Below are 24,153 nucleotides of genomic sequence, written 5' to 3' on the forward strand. Positions count from 1 at the left end.
TGCCTTTACCACTCATCTAAAAAGATAATATCAATTTTTTTATGGTCCAATGACATTGGGGGCCTTAGTAAATTCTGAAACTTAACAGAAGCAGATGACTTAATCTAGGCCACCCATCAGGAAAATAGCCCTGACTTCCTGGCCTTTTCCATACAGCCCAAGAACCCACTTGTAGTATATACATGCCTATCCTCCCATAAGTTTCATTGGCTTGTCTTTAATATACTTGACTTTTTAGCCAGTAATCACTATACATACCATTGGCTTGCTAAAAAACAGTCCAGCAAAAAACAGAACAATGACAATAGAACAGGTATCCCATCAATAACATCATTATTGTGTTTTCCTAAAAACTTTTTGAATTTGACAAATGAAAGGGCTTTTTAAATAAGGAATTTTCAAATACACTTAATTCTACAAATAATTAAAGTTCTTTTTATAATTTCCATTTTATAAAGGAAAAAACTATAGATCAAAGAGATTAATTAGTATAAATGTATAAATAAAAAAATTTCTGAAATAAAGTATCTACCACTAGTGTTAGCTCTCACTGGTATTCACAGAGGTTATAAAAATCCAAGGCTGGGTCCAAGAAGTTTCCAGGAGTACTTTATTGTATAAAGAACACCTCTAGTATAAGAATACAAAAGGAGAAAAATTAAAGATACGTACACCTATGTATCCCTCTTACCACCCTATATAGGCAATATCCCTCTTACCACCCTATATAGGCAATTAAGGTCTCAGGGGTATGTCTGTGGAATTTTTGAACTAATAGAGCAGTATTAATCTTAAAAATGTTTGTGGACAACTAGGTCTTTTATTAGGTCATTACTAAAAAGAACATCTTTTTAAAATTTCTTACTCTGTGCTGGGGATATAACTCAATTGGTAGAGTGCTTGCCCTCGCATGCACAAGGCCCTGGGTTCGATCTAACAGCACACACACACACACACACACACACACACACACAAAAAAAAAAAAAAAAAAGCCCCAAATTTCTCTTTATTGGGAAGAAAGCTTAGGTCACTGGAGGCATGCCTTTCGGGGTTTTATATTTTTTTCCTGGCAAGCAGAACTCTCTGCTTTCTGAATACCATGAATTGAGCCATTCCTCTGTCACACCCTTCTGCTATCATGTTCTGCCTTATCATGGGCCCAGAACAATGAAGTTTCATCTGACAACTGACTAAACCTCAGAAATTGAGCCAGGATAAACTTTTTGTCATCTTAGTTTTTCTTTTCAGATATGTTGGGAATGGCAGTGCAAAGCTAAGATATACAGCTGTCATAGAAACTAGTTTTACATGCAGTATGTCCCAAGTCATTCATTATGAAAATAGTCAAACATAAGGAATACAAAAATACAAAAAATAACTCTACCTCTTAGGTGTTGCCTTCCCAAAGTTTATTGTTCTGTATTAGTTTACATCTAGAAAAATTTTATCACCAACAAATATATAAAGATTCACATTATTTTATCACATTTGAATACCATCAAAGGTCTCCTTATAACTTACGAAGTTCACGAGAGCAGATCACTTGGAATTATGTTTTAAAATACAGCTACTAGGTAAACCTTTTTGCTAAAATTCTTACATGGTCTCTGAATGGAAAGGTTAAGAATATATGAAATTGTTTTCATTGTTTTTTCTATTCCTATGTATTTGCAAACTATATCTGAGATCCTAAGTTTTGCTATACCCAGTTGGAAACCAGATTGAATGAATGGAGACTTAAGAAATATTTACAAAAATTTATCTGTTATCTATTTTCAGTTGTTGTGTTTCAAGATTGAGAGCAGTATTTAGGAAACCCATTTTATCTGATTAGATAATAAAGACCTATTAACATCAACTCAATAGGAGACTGTGATTATGAAAGTGTCCTAACCACTGCTGCACCTAGGGAGAAGGAAAGCAACTGTCCATAAAGGTAAAGGGCAGCTTTTACAAAGGTGATGTTTATAAAACATGCCTTCCTGTGTCGAAGAAAGTGGAAAGATACTGGGAAGTTGTCAAAGGCTTTTTTAGCATATGTAACTCTATGGATCAGTACTCTAGAGTGTAGAGTGAAGCATTTACTCTTTCATCCTAAGCCTGACTTGAATGTCTTATGGTAAAATATTATACCATATTTACTGTATGAATGAATTACAAAATAGAACAGTAGAAATTTTAGTTTTTTCCCATCTTTTCCTGGCATCAACAAAACACATTCCCCTGTATGCACTTACATAAGTGTTGTTCTCCTTGTAGAAGGAAGACATCAATGTAGATTTCAGAACCACTACGCAAAATTCTGGCTTGAGGGCATCATAGCCAGATAAAGAAATGATACTCAAGAAAGGTTATTATTATCTCAGATAAATCTATTCAAGGCAGAAGGTATCGTATCATATTAGATTCTGCACATTTTTAGAGTAGATCATCTCCTGCATGAACTGCCCTGCAGTTTGGCTGTAGACTATAGCCAAGCTATAGCAACCCCATACCTCTCACCTAATGCAGACCCGATTTCTAGACTTGTTACTAATGTACTTTTGGCGCACTCTGTGGCTCTTTATGAACTACTTGAAGAGAATCATTTCCTTTTGCCAGCCTGTTCACATTGTTTCTGTGGACCAAGACCTTACCATGCTCTACATTTAAAGTTCCTGCTTAGGTATTTTCATAAAACTGCTAACCTTCTTGATAAACACAATTATTTTTTTTCCTTAAAGGAACAAAGTGTATCTAAAGTGAAGATTTTTTTTCCCCACTCATACGTGCCATTTTTCTATCTGCTTGTTCATTAAATTTGTATTTTTCATAACAAAAATAAAACCCAGTAAAAAATAACCTACAATAAATTGAAAGTAATGTCAATGCAATCTAAATTTTTTAATGATCTCTCTCTGGCATTTTACCTATCATTTTAATGAAAACAATTTTAATTGCTAATTTGTACATGGTGTTGTACAAAGTGACTTTTTAGTCTGGGCTTTCTGGGGACTGTTGATGAGAAACCTGGAATGGAAAATCTGACTGGAAAGGTCACAAAGGTAATAAAATATATAAAGAGTTAACAGAAAAATTTACCGTTTTAAGTTTTTTTTTAATTCTAATTAGTTATACATGTAATAGAATGCATTCTGAAACATCATATATACATTGAGTATAACTTCTCATCTTTCTAGCTGTGCATGATGTGGAATCACACCAGTTTTGTAGTCCTACATGCACATAGGGTATTAATGTCCAATTCATTCTTCTATTCTTCTTACCCCCAGATCCCCTCCCCTCAGTTCACTCTCCTCTGCCTATTCCAAAGCACCTCTGTCTTCCTTAAGTGGCCCCCCACTTACTGTAAATTAGAATCCTCATATCAGAGAAAACTTTCAGCCCTTGGTTTGGGGGGATTGGCTTATTACACTTAACATGATATTCTCAGGCTCTATCCATTTACTGGCAAAGGCCATAATTTCATTCTTCTTTAAGGCTGAGTTATGTTCCATTGTGTATATATACCACATTTTCTTTATCCATTCATCTGTTCAACAGCATCTAGGTTGGTTTAATAGTTTAGCTATTGTGAGTTAAGCTGCTGTGAACAGTGACCTGGCTGTGTCACTCTATTCTGATTTTAAGTCCTTTGGATATAGACTAAGGAGTGAGATAGCTGGGTCAAATAGTGGTTCCATTCCAAGTTTTCTGAGGAATCTCCACACTGCTTTCAAGAGTGGTTGCACCAATTTGCAGTCATAGCAGGAATGTATGAATGTACCTTTTTTTCCTCACATCTTCATTAACTTTTATTCTTGCTTGAATTCTTGGTAATTGCCATTCTGACTAGGGTAAGATGAAATATCAGTGTAGTTTGATTTGCATTTCTATAATTGCTAGTGATATTGAACATTTTTTCGTATATTTGATCAACTATTTATTCTGTGAAATTTCTGTTCAGTTCCTTAGCCCATTTATTGATGGGGTTATTTTTTGTTGTTGTTATTGTGTGTGTGTGTGTGTGTGTGTGTGTGTGTGTGTGTGTGTAAGTTCTTTATATATCCTGGAAATTAATGCTCTGAGGTGCATGTGGTAGTAGGCTCTCTGTTCACATTATTTATTGTTTCTTTGCTGAAAAGAAGCTTTTTAGTTTGAGTCAATTCCATTTATTGCTTCTTGATTTTTACTTTTTGTGCTTTATGAGTCTTGTTAAGGATGGCAGTTACTAAGCTGACATGGTGAAGATTTGGGCCTACTTTTTCTTCTATTAAGTACAAAGTCTCTGTGCCTAAGTCTTTGATCCACTTCTAGTTGTGTTCTGTGCGGGGTGAGAGATGGTATTTAATTTCATTTTGCTGTGTATGGATTTTTAGTTTCACCAGCACCATTTGTTAAAGAGGCTATCCTTTCTTCAATGAATGTTTTTGGTTCCTTTGTCTAGTATGAGACGACTGTATTTATGTGAATTTCTCTCTGTGTCCTCTCTTCTGTACCATTGGTCTATGTGTCTGTTTTGGTGCCAATACCATGCATTTTTTATTACTATGGCTCTGTAGTGTAGTTTAACATCTGGTATTGTGATACTTCCTGTTTTATTCTTCTTGCTAAGGATTGCTTTGACTATTCTGGGTCTCTTATTTTTCCAAATGAATTTCATGATGGCTTTTTCTGGTTCTATGAAGAATTTCATTGAGATTTTAATAGAAATTGCATTAAATCTGTATAATGCTTTTGGTAGTATGGCCAGTTTGACAGTATTAATTCTACCTATTCAAGAACAAGGTAGATCTTTTCATCTTCTAAGGTCTTCTTTAATTTCTTTCTTTAACATTCTGTAGTTTTCATTGTAGAGGTCTTTTACCTCTTTTGTTAAATCGATTCTCGAGGTATTTTTATGTTTTATTTATTTTTAGGCTATTTTGAAAGAGTTTTTCTAATTTCTCTTTTGGTAGATTTGTCACTAATGTATAGGAATACATTTGATTTATGGGTGTTGAATTTATATCCTGACTTTACTGAATTAATTTATTCTAGAAGTTTTCTGATGGGAGTTTTTTTTTGCGTCTTTTAAATAAAGAATTGTGTCATCAGCAAGTACTGATGATTTAAGTTATTTTCCTATTCATATCCCTTTAATTTCTTTTGTCTGTCTACTTGCTCTGGCTAGAGTTTCCAGGATGATGTTGAGTAGCAGTACTAAAAGAGGGCATATTGTCTTGTTTCAGTTTTTAGAGGCAATGCTTTCATTTTTTGTCCATTTAGAATGATGTTGGCCTTGGGTTAAGCTTGTATAGCTTTTACAGTGTTGAGGTATATTCCTACTTCCCTACTTTTTCTAGTGTTTGAACAGAGGTGCTGTATTTTTTTTTTAAGAGAGAGTGGAGAGGAGAGAGAGAGAGAGAGAGAGAGAATTTTTAATATTTATTTTTTAGTTCTCGGCGGACACAACATCTTTGTTGGTATGTGGTGCTGAGGATCGAACCCAGGCCGCACGCATGCCAGGCGAGCGCGCTACCGCTTGAGCCACATCCCCAGCCCAGAGAGGTGCTGTATTTTGTCAAATGCTTTTTTCTGCATTTATTAAGATGATCATATGATATTGACTTAAGACTATTGATGTGATGAATTATGTTTATTGAATTTTCTATGTTGAAGTATCCTTGCATCTCTGGGATGAACCCCAATTGATCAGGCTCTACTCTTTAATATGTTATTAAATATAATCTCCCAGAATTTCACTGAGAATTTTTGCATATATGATCATCAGAGATATTGGTCTGAAGTTTTTCTTCATTGATGTGTCTTTGACTGGTTTGGGTGTTAGATTGATACTAGAATTAGTTTGAAAGGGTTCCCTCCTTTTCTATTCTATGGAATAATTTGAAGAATGTTAGTTTTAATTCTTCTAGGAAGATCTTGTAGAATTCAGCTGAGAATCTGTTGGTTCTGGACTTTTATTGATTGATAGGCTTTTGATGGCATCTTCTATTTCATTGCTTGAAATTGATATGTTCCAATTGTATATGTCCTCCTGATTCAGTTTGGGTAGATCATGTTTCTAAAAATTTATGTCTTCAAAGTTTTCTATTTTATTGGCATATAAATTTTTAAAATAGTTTCTAATTATCTTCTGTATTTCAGTAGTTTATGTCATATTTCGTTTTTCATCATGAATTTTAGTAATTTGAGTTTTCTTTTTCTTAGCATGGCTAAGGGTTTATCAATTTTATTTTTTCTAAGAACCAATGTTTTGTCATTTTTAAAAATTGTTTCTTTTGTTTAAATTTCATTGATATCATCTCTGATTTTAATCAGTTCCTGACTTCTACTGTTTTTGGTGTTTATGTTCTTTTTCTAGGGCTTTGAGATATAATGTTTGGTCATTTATTTGTTGACTTTCAAATCTTTTAATAATCTCAATGCAATGAAGTTTCCTCTTAGCATGCCTTCATGATGTCCCATATATTTTGATATGTTGTATCAGTGTTCTCATTTACCTCTAAGTATTTTTTTATTTCATCCCTGATATCTTCTGCTATTCATTTGTCATTCAGGTGTTAGAGTAGCTTCTATTTTTCTTATTTTATCATTGATTTCTCATTTCCTTCTAGTTAGATCTGACAGAATGCAAAATAGTACCTGTATTTTTTTGTATTTGCAAAGAGTTGCTTTGTGATATAAGATATGTTTTTTTTTTTAGAATAGGATCCCTGGGGTGCTGAAAATAAAGTATACTTAGTCATTGATGGATAAAATACTCTATATATGTCTGAGTCTAAATTATCAATTGTATTTTTCAATTCTCTATCTTTTTTCTTTAGTTTTTGTTTGGAGAATCCATGCAGTGATGACAGAAGCCTGTTAAAGTCATCCAGTATTATTGTGTTGTGATCTATTTGATTCTTGAAATTGGAAGGGTTTGTTTGTATATACATGCTCCATTGTTTGGGGCATAAATGTTTAAAATTGTTATATCTTGTTGATGTATCATTCCCTTAAGCAATATGAGATGTCCTCCTTTGTCCCTTCTGATTAGCTTTGTCTTGAAGTCCACATTATCTGATATGAGGAGGGAAATCCCTGCTTGTTTACATGATCCATAGGAATGATATGCTTTTCCCATCCATTCACCTTCAGGCTATGGATATCTTTGCCTATGGGGTGAGTATCTTACAGACAGCATATTGTTGGGTTTTGTTTTTCAGTTCAATCTGTCTTTTGATTGATTAGTATAGGCCATTATCATTCAAGGTTATTATTGGGATATGATTTGTATTCCCAGTCATTTTGGTTTATTTCTGGTTTTTAATTTGACTTAGTTTCTCCTTTCATTGACTATTCCTTTAGTGTAGTTCCTCCCTTTGCTGGTTTTTACTTTTTCCCCCATATCATCCTCATAGACTATTTTGTTGAATATTCTGTAGTGCAGGCTTTATAGTTGTGAATCTTTTAACTTTTACATATCATGGAAAGTTGGTATTTCATCTTCAAATCTGAAGCTTAGTTTTGCTGGATATAAAATTCTTGGTTGGCATCCATTTTCTTTCAGAGCTTGATATAGGTTATTCCAGGACCTCCTTCCTACCTTTGAAGGTCTGGATTGGAAATCAGCTGAGATCTAAATTGGTTTCCCCCTATCCATAATTTGAATTTTTTTCTCTTGGCCTTTAAAATTCTATCCTTATTCTGTATGTTAGTTATTTTCATCATAATGTGCCTGGGTGTGAGTCTGTTGTAATTTTGTACTTTTGGGGTCCTGTAAGTCTCTTGTATTTGATTTTGCATTTCATTCTTTAGGTTTGGGAAATTTTCTGATTATTTCATTGAAAAGATTGCACATTCCTTTGGTTTGTATCTCTGTACCTTCATGTATCCAGATAAATCTTAAATTTGGTCTTTTCGTATTATCCCATAATCTTGGAAGTTCTGTTCATGGTTTCTTACCATCTTTTCTTCATGGTTCACTTAATTTTCAGGATTATATATTTTATCTTCATTGCCTGAGGTTCTGTCCTCCAGGTGGTCTAGTCCATTGGTGATACTTTCCATTGAATTTTTAATTTGGTTTGTGGATTCCTTCATTTCATGGATTTCTGCTTAAATCCTTTTCAGAATCCCCATCTCTTTATTGAAGTGATCTTTCATCTCCTGAAATTTATCTCTGACTTCACTCTTTACATCAGTTTAATTATGGACGTTCTAAACTATTTCTCTGATATCTCTGCTACTGTGTTGTCAATTAATCCTATAAATGGAGCAACTTGATTTGTTTGGGGTGCTTTGTTCCCTTGTTTATTTTTTGTTGTTGTTGTTTTGTTTGTTTTTTTGTTTTGTCTTCCCACCAAGCAGTGTGGATTTTGAAGCAGTACAGGTTCTACCCTGTAGTCTAAACAATGTCCCTGAAGGATTCCAGTATCTCCCTTTTAAGGGAAGACTAATATTAACAACACCCAATGCAAACAATATACAACCTTAAACCAAATAGCTCCTATTATGACATCTACAGTTTTGTCATGATAAATAGACAATACTTGAATACATCATTTATACAATAGCAACAATAAGTTTGCAGAGGGTTTGCAATTTCTAATGATAGATGAAGAGAACAGAAGTAGTGTTGGATGTGATGTCTGCGGAAGGAAGATAAAAGATAAAAACAAAAGATTATAGGAAGAGTGAAAGAGAATCAATATAGGTTGACTGTTAGCAGGATAAAAGAGAAAGAGAATCCAGAGAATCAGATAAATGAGAGGAAAAATATGTACAAAGTAAAATAAGTTAAAAATATAAACAAAAAAGTAAAAATAGAATACACAACAAAACTGTAATATACTATTCAGACATCCTAGTCCTCAATAAACTGATGCATGAAAGATATGTGGTTTCAAATATGATAGAGATATGTGAGAGAGAAAAGAAAAAAGAATAAAAATGTCAATGGAAAACTAAACAATTATTTCTGTTGGAGTTCAGAAGTATCTCAGCTTCTCTATTCAGCAGTATGTGGTGTTGTCTGGAGTTTGGTAGCTCCACCTTCAGGATGGTGAGAGTTGCTAGAGTTAATTCTGGAGACAGAACTCCTGGAGGCAGTGTATAGCATTGCCAGTCCATCTTGGAAGCCTGCACCCCATGAATCTCTTTTGGGTTCTACTCATGTGATGTAGGAGCCTGATCTTTGCCCCTTATGTTGCCTATGGACCCCACGATTCCTGGTCTCATTTAATAGTCTCCAAACTAGATCTTTCCCACCCCTACCCTTTTAAGTTCCTGGTCAGGCACTTCTTTCCCAGGCAGTCCTGAGGGTTAAGTGTCAGGACTGGTATGCACGTCCTGGAGAGCTGTTCTGTAACAGTCGGGAGACCATGCATAGTGTTAGGAAAGTGGTGCAGGACTGAATCACTCAAAACACACCAAAGCAAAGCAGAAGCAAGTTTATTGTCAGGAAATCTGCTTCTGCACAGAGAGAACAGCAAACTTCCTCTGAAGCAAACTTTAATAAGTCAGAGCCTGGATTATGCTTTGGGGTGGGTTTAGCCCTTGCTATTGCAGGTGGACAGCAAGCTTCAAAACCTCAAGAACCACAAAGGGGGGAGGGGCAGGAGGAGTGGCAACATTGCCACTGGCTCCTGGAACTGGTGGCCCCTGTACATACTCAGAAAGTAGGCTAATGTCTGTGACACTGTGGTCAGGGTGCAGGTGGGTAGAAGTGTCAGCCTCTGGGTGAGTAGGCTCTTGCAGGAAGCGGGAGGGACAAGGGGTATCAGGGTGAGGTGTCTGGGCAGAAATGGGGTCAACTTGACTTCTAAATTAACTCAGTTATATTAACAGGCTAACACTGAGAGCTGCAGGCTGACCACATAGATGTGAGCACCAGGCCACTGGGGCAGGTTAGGAGCTAGGAAGGGTTTGGGAGACTGGAGATTGGGGAGCCAGACCACCCTGTTGAGTGCCAGACCTGGTGGGCCAAGAGATCAGTGAATGCTGAGCTGGGGAGGGAGTTGGGGACAAAGCTGGTGCTGGTCAATCAGTGCTGGTCTGAGGGGCCCCTGGGAACCTCATGGGTGCTACACTGGCTGTCTGGGCAAGCTGACAGCCATATGCCCTCCCACCCTCTTCCAACCTTCCAACCCACAGTAGCAAGCCCTATCCATTCCCAAACACTTCAAGACTTAAGGAGCTAGGGAGAGCCTGGCTGTCTCCAGACAAACCTGTGTTTTCCTGGGTGAAATGCTCCCGGTTTCTGACTTTCCACAGGATTGCTAGGCTCAGACAGGCCCACATAGACCTAGTTGAAAAGTCACATATCTGTATTTCAGTTTCTATAGACTCCACCATGCTGCAGCTTCTTCACACCCAACAGGAAGACCTCAGATGTAAGCAAACCTTCAGGCACCTTGATAATGGACTTTCAGGCCCTGGCTGGTGTCTCAAGATCACAGTATTTACTTTTCTGTAAAAAGGTTATAGGGGTTGTAAAGGGGTAAATGAGAAATTACTCATCTAGAGTTCAGGGATTGGTAAAAGCTCCTTTTTTTTTTTTTTTTAACTGCCATCCTGGTACTGAAGATCAAATTTAGGACCTACTAGGCAAGTGCTCTAATGCTGAGCCATATCCCTGACCCAAAAGCTATACTAAGATGAATCAAGAAGGAAGTGATGCTTAATAATTTGAAATCTAAATAATGGGAGTAAAATTAGGTGGTTATGTGTAAGGCAAGATTATTCCTTTTCTCTGCTAGTGTTTGAAGTCTAAAAAGAAAATTCTTACTAATCCCAAAACAGTGATACTAAAGATAAAATTATAGGGGCAAGAAAGAAATTATAAATGCATATGCAGAATAAAGTATACTAATCAACAAAATATTATTCTTGGATTGTTGGAATAAGAGAAATTATAGCTTATATTATTAGGATGAGGTTAAGAGTTAGGAATAGGAAGTTTCAGGATCTCTACTTTTATCAACATACCACAAAGCCAGAGATAACAGCAGTATAATCCTGGTGCAGAGTGAGATAGTGGTGGGTGGTTAGGATATAAGACTTGCACAGTTATTAAAATGATTCATGCAGAGTCCTCAAAGTATATCATATCAAAACTGGAAACTTAAAGATGGTGATTAAATCCCCACTTTCTCACTTTCTTTTGGACTGAGCTTCTATGTCTAGAATGGTTCATCATTCTGGCACAGTTTCTTTATATAATGAATGAAGTCTGGGTAAAGCATCTTGTCCAATCTCCTACCACTAATTACTGACAAAATTGAGTGAGAAAAGATGAGAGACTGTAAGTTTATGTAGTAAAATCCCATTAAAATTAATCTTACAGGAATACAGAAAGTGAAGATTTTTTTCCCCTTTAAACAAGTAGAATTTTACTGTGTGCATGAATCTTTTTTCTCAAAGCACTTATTCTAAGAAAAACATTTGAACAAATTAATGTATCTTGGCACCGCCCTCCTGGACCACCCATGGGATGTCTTCAGTGGGTGCAGGTACAGTGTGGTCTATAATGGCTGTTCCTCTGAAAGGTATAGCCCATAAACCTTATTGATGATGGTGTAGTGCCAATTCTAAAGGCAAAATACACGTTCTGTCCAGAAAAGAATGCCATGGAGAAACTCGGGGTATGGGCAAACAACTGCCAAAAGAAGAGGGCCACCATCGAAAGTTCCCACTAGAACAATGCCCAGCAGAGAGATGAATCAGGGGCACCTAGAATCCCAGAACTGTAGTTCATTCAACATGTAACATGAGCCTGAGAGAGCCTCAGGTACTATTCCAACCCCTGAGATCTGTTTTGTGGTCTATACCCTGCTCAGTCAAGGATACAGGGCTTGCCAGTGTCTTGAGACAGAGAGACCCCACTCCAGTGTGTCCAGAGGTAGAACAGAATCAAAGATTATTATTCATCCTCAAGATTCGATGTTGTTTTCATTGTTGAGTTGTAGACTTACTTGGGATCTGTTAACCCTTTTTTCTTGGTTTGCTCTCCCTTTTGGAATAAGAATATCTATCCTTTGTCCCATCAGTGTCTTTTGGAAGTAATCACTTGTTTAAATTTGCAGTTTCACAACTAGAGAGGAATTTGCATCTGGAAGAATCATACTTTGATTTTCATTCATATATAATTCATACAATATTTAGAGACACTTTGGGCTTTCACCTAAATTAATATTGGAATGAATTAAGACTTCAGGGACTATTGGGATGAAATAAATGTGTTCTGTTTGTGAAAATATGAAGTCGGGGAAGCCAGGGATGGAATGCTATGGTTTGAATATGTGTATTTTCCCAAAATTCGTGTGTAGGAACCCAAGACCAAATGTGGTACTACTAAGAAGCAGGACCTTTACTGACAAGAGGGTAAAGCCCTCATGATTAGGATTAGTGACTTTATAAAAAGGTTGGATGATAGTAGCTAGATGCCTTTTTTTCCTTCTGTCCCATCCATTGTGTGCGTACACAGTGTTCATTCTCTTCAAAGAATACAGCATTCAGGACACTATCCAGGAAAAAGAGACCAGGCCTTCACCAATCAGATACTGTATCTGATCTTGTCAGTATCTTTTTTAGATCTTCAGCCTCCAAAACTGAGAAATGAGTTTGTTTTTTATAAATTACCTGGTCTTACATATATTGTTATAGTGGCACCAACAGAGCAAAACAAGACCTAAATGTAAGATCTAAAACTATAAAACTTTATAGAAGAAAACAGAGAAAAAGCTTCATAGCATATTATTAAACAATGACTTCTGGATAGAAAACCAAAATCATAGGTACCTAAAACCAAAAACAGACTAATGGTACTATATCAAACTTAATAACTCCTGGCCAGCAATAAAATAATAGAGTACAAAAACAACCTATGAAATGAAAAGTTTGAAAGCCATACATCTTACAACTACCATGTGATCTAGCCATCCCACTTCTGGGTAGCTAATCAATAATTAAAAACAGAATTTTGGATAGATGCTATTACAACTATGTTTGAATTCTACCTGTTTATAATAGTCAAGATGTGGAAGCAACCTTAATGTACATGGACAGATGAATTGATAAAGTATACACATAGAATATTATTCAGCCCTAGAGAAAAAAAAATTATCATGCCACAACATGAACAAAACTTGAGGATATTACACTAAGTAAAATAGCTAGTTATGGAAATACAAACAGTACTTGTTCACTTATATGAGGTATTTAAAGTAATCAAATTCGCAGAAACACAAAGTAGGATGGTAGTTACCAGGGACTGGGAGGAGGCATAACAGGGAGTTAGTTGTTCAATGAGTATAGAATTTCAGTTATGCACAATTAAAAAGAGGTATGTATTGTTAACAATATTGAAATGTATGCTTAAAATTAGAATAACTGTTGCATATTTTTATGTAGAAAAATGAGAAAGGAAGTCCCTGTTTATTCAGACTTTTCCTTAATTCAGACATTTCTGACTCTGTTCCTTGTGTCCATTACAAATATATTTAAGTAGGTAATATTTTCAAACAACCAGTTTTATATTTCTGGTGACATAAATTCTGACCATGACCTATAAAACTGCATAAATGTAAAGATGTAACTGTAGGTTTCTAATTATTTTTAAAAATAAGACTATGTAACATCTCTTCATAAAGTGGTCAGTGATGTCAGTTGTTTGGGGATCTTAATGTCCCTGAAATATGTAGCCTATGATAAATTCAATTTTTAAAATTCTGAAAATGTTGCTTTTATAATCATTTTCCCATATTAAATTTAAATATAACTTTGGATGTCTTTTCATTACCTCTTTAAATATCTAAGGAAGTTTGAATTGATACTTTCCCCTTCTCTGTAGGTTTTCTTATGGCAGATAGATGTCAAAATGAATGTTCCATTGATTTTCTTTTAATATTCAGAAATTCCATTGCAGCATCTAAGTATTTGAACAGTATCCTGGAGGGTTTAGAGCCAATATCGTATATACTTGATTTTCTTATCCATTTCTGTCTTTATAACTTTTATATCAAAAGCAGCCTTGAGGGAGAATAAGAAGACACAAAATTCAAAAGTGAGTAATTTGGCATCAAAGTAGGGCAAGATGTACAATCACAGAAATTAAAAAGTTTTGCTTCATTTGTGTACTATGAATCAAAATGCATGTATAACTAATTAGGACGGATGGATGGATAGATAGTTTAGATAGAAGGGCAAGAATCAAAATTCTTGGCCTAGATAACAAACAATAGGTTGTGGGTGAGGGAGTGCCAGATCTGTGGCCTCAAGGTATGTATATATTTGTCTATGAACGTATATATTAGAACAAAAAATTGGTGAAACTACCTTTTCAAACTTCCTTTTGGAGAATCAAAATATACAAATATTGAGCCCTAGTGAAGAAAGCAAAGAGTAAAAGTAAAATATTGTTTGTAGATAAAGCAAACATAAGAATCATTTCAACAAAAGGAAATGCAGTACTTCAAAATAATGGTCAACAAACTTTTCTGTAAAGGGCTAGGTAGTAGATGGTTTAGCTTTGCAGACAATACAGTCTCTGTTGCGGCTCTGCTACTGTATCATAAAAGCAGTAATAAACAACATGTTGAAGGGATTAATTTGACTGTTTTCCAATAAAACTTTATTAACAAGAATAAGCTGGATTTGATCCCAGACCTTAAGTTTTCAGACATCCACCACAGAATTTTAGTATCTCCAAAGTCAACATTAAAATATAATCCAGGTAAATGCAGTTCCCTCATCTACAATCTTGAAAGTCTGGATTAGATTACCTCCAAAGTCCTTTCTGGTCCCAGGATTCTAGAGTTTGTCGAAGTTGACTCTGTCATCTCTCCTGGCAGTTTATGTCATGTCTGTCAAGACTGTAGGTGTTGTCCCTTGAATCAGCAAGTTAACAATACTGAGAAATATACTCTTTTTTATTTCATAGAATTGTTATCATAGCTGCTCTTGGTTCTCAAAGAGCATCCACAAAGAAGAAACCCCCAAATTTCTACTATTCTGCAATGTTAGCAGAATGTGGCCATTAAGGAACATCATCTGATACCAAAATTGGGAAACCCACACATTCAGCTCTGCATTCTGGCTGGCTGAATTGCATAGCAAGCTGTTAATACATGCTTCTTTAAAAAGACAATGAAATTGGGAAAGCCAATAAATTGTTGGAGTCATTTTAAGTTTTTCAGTATTTATTCTTCCTTGCCTTTCCCCACAAACTGAACTGTTTTTACTGAGTCTTTGCAGATCAAATGTTCTAGTCTACTTCTATGGATAATTCTTCCTGTGACCTTGCTTGAACATTCATTTCCCTGGCTAATCTTCCTTTCTGTGCAATTCATCTTTCATTAACCATCCGACATGTAGCAGCCAATATCCTCTACTGCAGTGTTTATTGGTCATTTCTTCATTAATTTGCTTGAACTTGCATCCTATTGTGTAAAATCTATTCTGTTTCATGGAGTACAATTTGAGTCAATGTTCATTGTTTAAGCTTTCCATATGGATTTCCCCCTTGTTTCCCATGGGCTGGCTAACAGCCAGAATTCTTATTACAACTGATTAAAGAACAAAACTTTTTACAAGAATTCTGAACAGTTTCTTAAATGGAGGCCTCAAAATAGCTTTCTCATTTAATATTTGCTTTCAGTACTAGCTTATTTTTAAATGTATAATTGAACACAGCTAAACCAAACAAATTTCTCAGGGAGCAAATTAATATCCTAAAAACAAGGGTAATGAATTATACATTTTATACATCACTGGGGACTGGTATCTCTTAATTTAATAAACTTTGAAGTTATTTGAAGATGAATTAAGATCTCTCCATGACTCAATGACAAGAAGTTATTAATAGTATTGCTCTGATGATCCCTTTTCTTCAATTACAAACTAATAAATTAATATTCTTGTTTACATAATAATCTGAGTTTATATTAAGTATGATCAGTTCCTCAGAGCCTCATTAACACTGAAAGAACAGGTAAGATCAAATTTTCATAGCATGGAGTAATAGAAATCTTTAGGAGGGAGCTGTTGAATATACCAACCTTATATCCTCTTATTAAAATTTGGCTTCTAACAATCTTAAGCAGTTGTGTTTATTTCATTCTCTACCTGTACCAGAAATTTAAGATGCATTCTCTTTTTAAAAATCCTCAAAGCAATCTTCTGTTACAGATAGTATGCCCATTAGTTATCTTTGAGTTGCTAGTACAGAAAACATTAAAAAATTCCAGAAATTTTATTGGTTCACTTAATTGAAAAATTTAAAGGGAAGTCAGGCTTCAGAGAGCCTGTGATCCAAAGGCTCCAATGTTAGTAAAGCTAGCCTCTTTCCTTCATTCTTTTCTGCTTTCTATGAAAGCATCTTTTGATGCTTCTTAGATGCTTTCATCTTAAGACTGCCAGTTCTTATAATGTACTGTCTAATTCACTTCTGCTTGCACTTCTTATCTCTCTCAAAAAGTTTCATTCACCCTTCAGTCATCTCCTTGAGTCTGTGTCCTGTATTAAGCCATGTGTCTTTCCCTGAACCAATCATTTAGACAGAGGAATAGACTTCTTTGATTGTGTTAAGCCAATCTAGGACCACTCTTTGTTCAGAGGGAGGTTAATACCTTCTAAAATGGGGGTGGGGTCAATTCTCTAAAGGAAATTATAGCATTTGAAGGGAAACTAAATGAGGTACATACAGCAAGCAACCATCTCTCCTACAATTCATCCTCATTTTTAATGTGAAGTAACTTCAGCAGTAGTAAGTAGTAGTATATATTACATACTAAATACATGCCTAATGCTGTAGACACATTTTGGTTTCAAAGCCATCTTAAGAAATAATGGTGTTTAGTCCCTTTTTCGTAAAGTTTAGAAAGATTAATCAAGTTTCCCTAAGCCACACTGTCAATCAGACCCAAGTGAGTCTGACTTTGTGACTCTCTTCACCATGATTCTTTTCCTCATGGCTCTTTACTGTGAAACTGAGTCTGAGCCTCCAGAGTAAACCATAAGTTGATTATTAAAAACATATTGTCTTAGAAATTCATCATTTCTGTAGAATTCTAGGAAATAATCATGCTGTCTTGGTTTAAGCACACCCATACAGAAAGAAACCATGCTAAGACAGAAATACAAAAGAGAAGTTACCTTCTTTTACCTACTTTGAGCACAAAATCCTTACTTCAGTGGACAAGTTAGGTCACCCTATGCCTTATATATGCAGACATATAGGTGTATGTGTGCGCATATACTATGTATACCTGTGTATACATATGTGCATATATTTATGTGCCTCATGTATGAGTTTCATACGTATCAAAATTCTAAAGTTTTTAACTTAGCACTTAGTAAAAATGAAAAAAGAACAGATTGAAAGACCTGGATTCTTTCCTTTAAACTAATCTCATAGTAAATAGTGAAGACTGTAACATCCGTTTTTCTTCATTGATGGTGATTATCAAGTATTGTGCCTAAAGGAGTATTTTCAGCCTATCTGAATTATTTTCTGTTTATCTTAAGTTTTGTCCCATAATTTACTACTTGCTGCAGCATTCTTATTTCTTGCTGTATCATTCTTACTGCTTGCACTTGAACAAGATTCAAGTTTTCATCCTGAATCATAATTATTTAATTTTTACTGAAGTCCTGGCTTCCATCTGGTTTTCTGCAAGAAGCTGACTGGGCCTGTGGCATTTTGGGGACTCTGCTCCTATACTTAATCACCCTGCCTGTGACTTAATTAGAAACTGGAAACATTAGAAATGAATGTCCTGTATTTAAAGACTTTTAAGTAAGAGTTCGTTCAAAGGCAGGAATATTGTTGGTTTAATGATAAGACAATCAGAAATTCCTTCTGAATCTTTAGCTGAGACACATCTAGAAATAACTGTAGACTTTCTAGTGCTTAATGAGTTGTCATTACTTTTCACCTAGTCTTTAATGCTATTTGTTTATGAATATATCATGTGTTATCAAATAATGATATTAAATAATTTTAAATAATAGTTTATTAGTTCAATAACATTAATAACAAATATTGACCAACAGAGGTGCAATAAGTTTGGGTAATAAGTGGGGAGTGCAAAGAGAATTACATGAAGAAGAAAATTTTAAAAGGGTAGGAGGCAAATGAAAATATGCTGAAGATGAGCTAACTTGAGGGAAAAAATAATACCTGGATTCCACAGAATACTGGGTTATATCATATGCTGCTTATAAATCAAATTGCAAAAGAGTTCTTTTTATTTAAAAGTAATTCATAGTTGAAGTAGAATGATATGTGGTTTCAAAACCACAAGGGTATACTTTCTCTAAAACAGGTGAACATATATTGAGCAAAAAATAAAAATATATATATATGAATATTGGTCCAAACAATATCTTACCTAAATACTGATTTCAAGTCCATGTTAACAGGTATTTTTGGTACCTGTGAAATTTAAGAAGTTAGTGTTTACTTTTGTTGTTTACTGTTGAAATTATGAGTTCAGATTTTTAAGTTAAGCTCTTAAATAGAAAATTGATACCATTAAATTTATTTTTAAGGTAAAAAGCATATTAGTTTGTAAATGACCCACCCAAATTTGTTTTACACTTGATTTGTAAGAGAAGAGGTTACAAGAAAATATACATCACACACACACACACACACACACACACACACACACACACACACACACACACATATGTATGTTACTGGGGATTCAACTTGGGGCATTCAACCACTGAGCCACATCCCCAGCCCTATTTTGTATATTATTTAAAGACAGGGTCTCACTGAGTTGCTTAGTGCCTAGCTTTTGCTGAGGTTTGCTTTGAACTCATGATTCTCCTGTCTCAGCCTCCAGAACCACTGAGATTACAGGCATGTACCTATGCACCTGGCAGACAAAGAATATTTTAAGGAGAGACAAGTGTTTATTTTCTAGGTATTCTTTTTAAAGAAAAAGTCTTTAAGTCTTTACCTCTAGAGCTTTTCTGTTTAAGGAAGTTTTCTATTTAAGGAAGGCTAGATGCCTGGTGAAGAGAGCAAAAAAGGTTCAGGAAATGGCAATTAAGATGCTGATCCTTTTTAAAAATTCTGATTTAATATTTAGGGGGCTCATAGGGAAAGTGTGAATGATTGCTTTTAGGGAACATGACTTCTAACATACTTTAACGTTATAAATATAGAGCAATATGCTATTAATCATCTAAAAAGAATAACCAAGCCATAACATTTAAGTCTACATTAAGAAGGAATGAAAAGTTTAATGTGACACTATTCAATATGATAATCTCTGATCATATGTAGCTCTTGCAATATGTTTGGTACTTCTAAAACTGAATTTTAAATTTCATTTAATTTTCATTGTTTTGAATTTGAAAATTGATAATGGATCAGTTATTGAAAATGTTAAATATGTTTGGAACAACTCAAGTTTGTGAATCTATTTTTTCAACTCAAGTTTTATGAAATCTAAATGTAGATTAAATATTTCAGATGGAAATTTGCATATAAACTGAGGGGTACCATAAGCATGTAGTACTTCCAAGACTTAGTATAATAAAAAATTTAAATATCTCAACTATAATTTTGATATTGATACAACTTAATATAATATTTTGCATCTATTGGTATAAATAAAACATAAAAATTTACCTTTTTAAAAACTTTACAAACTATTTAACAGTAATCTTAAGTTTTTTCAAGACAGTTTATTTGAACTAAAATGCAATCTAGGTCAGTGGCTAAATCTCATCAACATGAGAATATTTCTTTTTGACTAGTACAGAGATAAGTAGTATAAATAGTTTTAATTTTTAAATCAATTACTGAATTTAATAACTAATCCAATATCACTATTCAATTAACTCATAATTATTATATTCTTTTATATTATAGAAAATAGAATGTCTTAGAAAATTTAATGGAACAAATTGGGGAAAATGGTGACAGGGATGAGTGTGGTTTTGATTAAATATTATATCTTGAGTAATATGCAGTATGAAGCACTTAAAGTATCTAGAAAAGTTTATGGTATCTTCTTTCTAACAGGATGTGTTCTTTTCATGTTTTCTGTTTTCCCTGTTTCCTACAAGAAACTGATGAAGGTCAAATGGGATCAAAATCATCTCCAAATGTGTAATTCTTTTTTTCCCGTCAGATATACTTATGGGGTATAAATGTGACTTTAGTCATAATTTTATTTCACTGTTCTTCTGTGATTTATTCTAGGAGGTGACTTCCTCTCCTATCTGAGAAAGAAGAAGGATGAACTAAAACTCAAACAGTTGGTGAAATTTTCCTTAGATGCTGCTGCTGGTATGTTATATCTCGAGAGTAAAAACTGTATACACAGGTAAGGAGAACATTTTTTAAAGCACTTCCCACTTTTATTATAAAATGCTAGAAAACTGATATATTTGCTATGATAAAGCAGTACATTTTTTCCATAAAGCATGTTTTCTTGGTTTTTATATTCTGTATGAAAGCATTCTTTGCTAGTTGTTGATACAGTTCAGAGAAGCACTTATTTCCCCTCTCACTTGAGGTAAGTACCTAATTAGACAATGATTTATCTCTTAATGAGAATTTTTCTTATGGTAATCATGAATAATAGTGACATGGAATGTACTACAATTATGTTATAATTATACAATTATAATAATTGCCTTGTGATTTAAAAAATTATTTCATGTGTTGCCTCATTTTTCAAAATCATGGATAAGCATAGTAGAACAATTCATGACAGTGAGTCTGACCAAGAGTAAAAAATTTTAGCATATGAGTTATTTCAAAGGAGATTTTAGAAAACTTTCTAATTATGCATAGTGGTTTGACCTGCTGTTTTATAGATAGTGGTTTGGGTTGCTTGTAGCTGATGGTGTTCTTTACTGCTAAAGGTCAATGTAACTTTAGGTGTTTTGCAGATTTTGTGTCATACCCTAAATATGACTAAGCATATATATAAGTTAAATGAAGTGGGGAATGGTGCAGTTTTTATTCACCAGAACAGTACATTATACTGCATAATACAGGACCTAGGGTTCATTATAAGACCAGGCTGTTGTAGACTTTATCCAAGCTGGTCTCATTATCAAAGTATACTTTCTTTTGAGGTTTCTCATTATTGCAGCCTTTAGCTTGACATTTAGTGTGAGGGTATGTGTGTGTGTAATATATATAATTACAGCTAAACAAAGTAATCTTCACCTTTGTACATTTATTTGATCTCATTGGATTTTTTTTTACTTAATTTTCCCCTAACACTTTGTTTACTATTCATTTTTATCCTGGAATTAAAATTATGAAATATTTTTCAAATATTACTTAACAACTATATTTTACAATATATTTCAAAGATAATACTATTTTTCTAGAAATTAATACAACTAATAATAAGACATTGTCTGTTACTTTCTATGAATATAAACCAAATCACATAATAAGATTTTTTTTTTTTTTTTTTTTTTTTTTTGGTACTGGTGCTCAACCACTGAGCCACATCCCCAGTACTTTTTTTTGTATTTTGTTTAGAGACAGGGTCTCACTGAATTGCTTAGGGCCTTGGTAAGTTGCTGAGGCTGGCTTTGAATTTGAGATCCTCCTGCCTCAGCCTCCTGAGCTGCTGGGGTTACAGGCATGTGCCACCACACCTGGCTTAAGATTTTATTTTTGAAGACTTAAAAAGCATTTGAGTTTAGATAAGATTTGCATTTTAATTGATGTCATTAGAAATAAACACTTTTGTTAATATAAAGTATTTTTCCTTTCATAGAAATTTTGCAATTTTTTTGCTAAGATATTGAGGTATATTGTATATCAAATATCTCATCACATTCTTTACTGTAGTTATTCATTTGGTCACAAATTTTTTAGACTGTTAGGCCATTTATGACTTTAAGCCATAATACTCAAATTATTGAAATTATTCTGTTAAATTTTCAATTGCCAACAAAATTCTTTACTTTCTGATACATGGCAATTGAGGGAATCATTGTTGTAATTTCTTACTACTTGTAGTGATTACTTTCCTCACAAATAGATGAGACTGTTCTTTCTTTCTTTCTTTTTAAATCGGAATTGAAACCATTTTAGATTGTAGGTGGCAATTAGTTTTTTTAAAGATTTATCCCTGTGTCCAATCATAACAATATTCACTATAGTGTTATTTTTCCGTTTTGCTTTTTAAAAAGGTTTTTTCATGCATTCACAAATTTTTGTAAGCCAGTTTTTGCTTGAAGACATATCTTAGCAGCTTGTGCACAGTCCTGTGCCATTTATCAGCTGGGAAGGTTTCCCAATTGAACATCTTGAACCATGTCACTGAGAGCAGGTTTGACGAATAGGTTTCAGTATTAGTGCCAATTTTTAGTGATTGGTAGTGGCTCTCCGTGGTATGTGCTGAGAAAGATTCCAAAATCAGCTACAAATACTCAATAATCAATTAGTCATATCTGACAGGCATTAACACTCAAGCCCCAAATTTGTCATCCTAGGCACAGAATCTTTTTTTCTTATTTTCTTTATTCTTTTAAATGTATCTCTAAAATTTAAAAACATTTGATTTTTTTTTACTAGCCATATATACTAATGCCGTAATATTTTTTTTATTATTTCCTTTGAATTCTTCTAAACTATTTGCTATCTCATTTCCCTTGTTAATAATGGGTACCAGAAGCATTTTATGTATCTCCAACCAGTGGTCTTTTGTTCCTTTTCAAACTTATATAAATGCTCTTTCGAATGAATTCATTTTCTTTTCATTTTGGTTTTCTCAACAGTGTATGGCTCTGTATTGAGAAAATAAAGCACTCTTGTGTTGAATTTTTATAGTAGTGAATTCCACTGTAGAACCCTGCTCATATCCACTAACCTGTGGAACTATTTTTCTGGGGGCAGTAGTAATTGCAAAGGGATTTTACTTGCTTTATAGAAAGAAAATATATTCAAGATACATTATCAAAAAATATCAAAGAAAAATATGTAATACTATAGTGAATTAATTTTTCCTCTGGAAAAATTTCTAAGAAGGTAGTTAAAAATAAACTAATATAATGTAATCCATGATTAAGACTTTAGTTTTTCAGAAAACAAAATGATTAAATCCCACTTTTGACATTGCAGAATATTAAAATAAGTGCATCTCTATAAATTAAGTTTATATTAAAAAAATCCAACTAGAAATTTAGAATATGCTTTAAATTTTATATTAACTGATAAGTTTTATCCTGTTCACTGAGTAGAGGTCACTGGAACTCTGTATAAAAATGTTTCTCCACCCCAAATAGTAGTCTTTAACTTTTGAGAATACATTTTCTTTCTTTAGCTTTATTTTATTAACTATTATGAGAAGAATGGAGTGATGTTTTATTATAGAAAAATCAGATGACAGACATAAAATGGAAACAAATTGCACTAAGAAAAGAATGTGAATTTGGAAAATGTTGTAATTTCCAGAAGAGTTCTCTTCTTACTGTTTTTAACTGTTACTATTTTTATTTATAACTGGAAAATAGCTGGATGTTTTGCTAAAGTTTAGGGGTTTTGTAATTTTTTTTAAATTTCTTCTAATACATGACAGTAGAATGCATTCTGACACATCATACATAAATGGAGTATAACTTCTCATTCTTCTGATTGTATGTGATGTAAAGTTACACTGGTCATGTAATCATATATGCACATAGGATAATAAATCCATTTCATTCTATTATGCCTTATTTTCATTCTTCTTTAAGGTTGAGTAATATTCCATTGTGTATTTACACACCACATTTTCTTTATCCATTCATCTGTTGAAGGGTATCTAGGTGGGTTCAATAGTTTAGCTATTGTGAGTTGAGCTGCTGTAAACATTGATGTGGTCATGTCACTGCAGTATGTTGATTTTAAGTCCTTTGAGTATAGACAGAGGAGTGAGATAGCTGGGTCAAATGGTGGTTCTATGCCAAGTTTTCTAAGGAATCTCTATACTGCTTTCCAGATTGGTTGCACCAATTTGAAGTCCCACTAGCAATGTATGAGTGTGCCTTTTCTCCCACATCCTCACCAACACTAATTGTTGTTTTTATTCTTAATAGCTGGTGTTTTGATTGGAGTGAGATGAAATCTCAGTGTAGTTTTGATTTGTATTTCTCTAATTGCTAGAGATGTTGAACATTTCTTCAAATACTTGTTGATTGATCATATTTCTTCCA

The 24,153-nt window shown here is 34.0% G+C and overlaps 1 protein-coding gene across 9 annotated transcripts in view; it reads left to right on the forward strand.

Annotated features, from left to right (window-relative positions):
* The window catches only part of Fer (FER tyrosine kinase), a 396,280-nt gene that overhangs the window by 286,052 nt on the left and 86,075 nt on the right, over positions 1–24,153 (forward strand). For all 9 annotated transcript variants that reach the window (XR_013437379.1, XM_078045431.1, XM_005327220.5 and 6 more), the window contains one exon: positions 20,189–20,312. Coding sequence is in view for 8 of the 9 variants with exons in the window: in XM_078045431.1 (XP_077901557.1) it covers positions 20,189–20,312 (124 nt within the window). In the remaining variant the exon portion in view is untranslated. The remainder of the gene's footprint in view (positions 1–20,188; positions 20,313–24,153) is intronic.

This window comes from Ictidomys tridecemlineatus, chromosome 1 (assembly GCF_052094955.1).
Source record: "Ictidomys tridecemlineatus isolate mIctTri1 chromosome 1, mIctTri1.hap1, whole genome shotgun sequence".
NCBI classification, from domain to species: Eukaryota; Metazoa; Chordata; class Mammalia; order Rodentia; family Sciuridae; genus Ictidomys; species Ictidomys tridecemlineatus.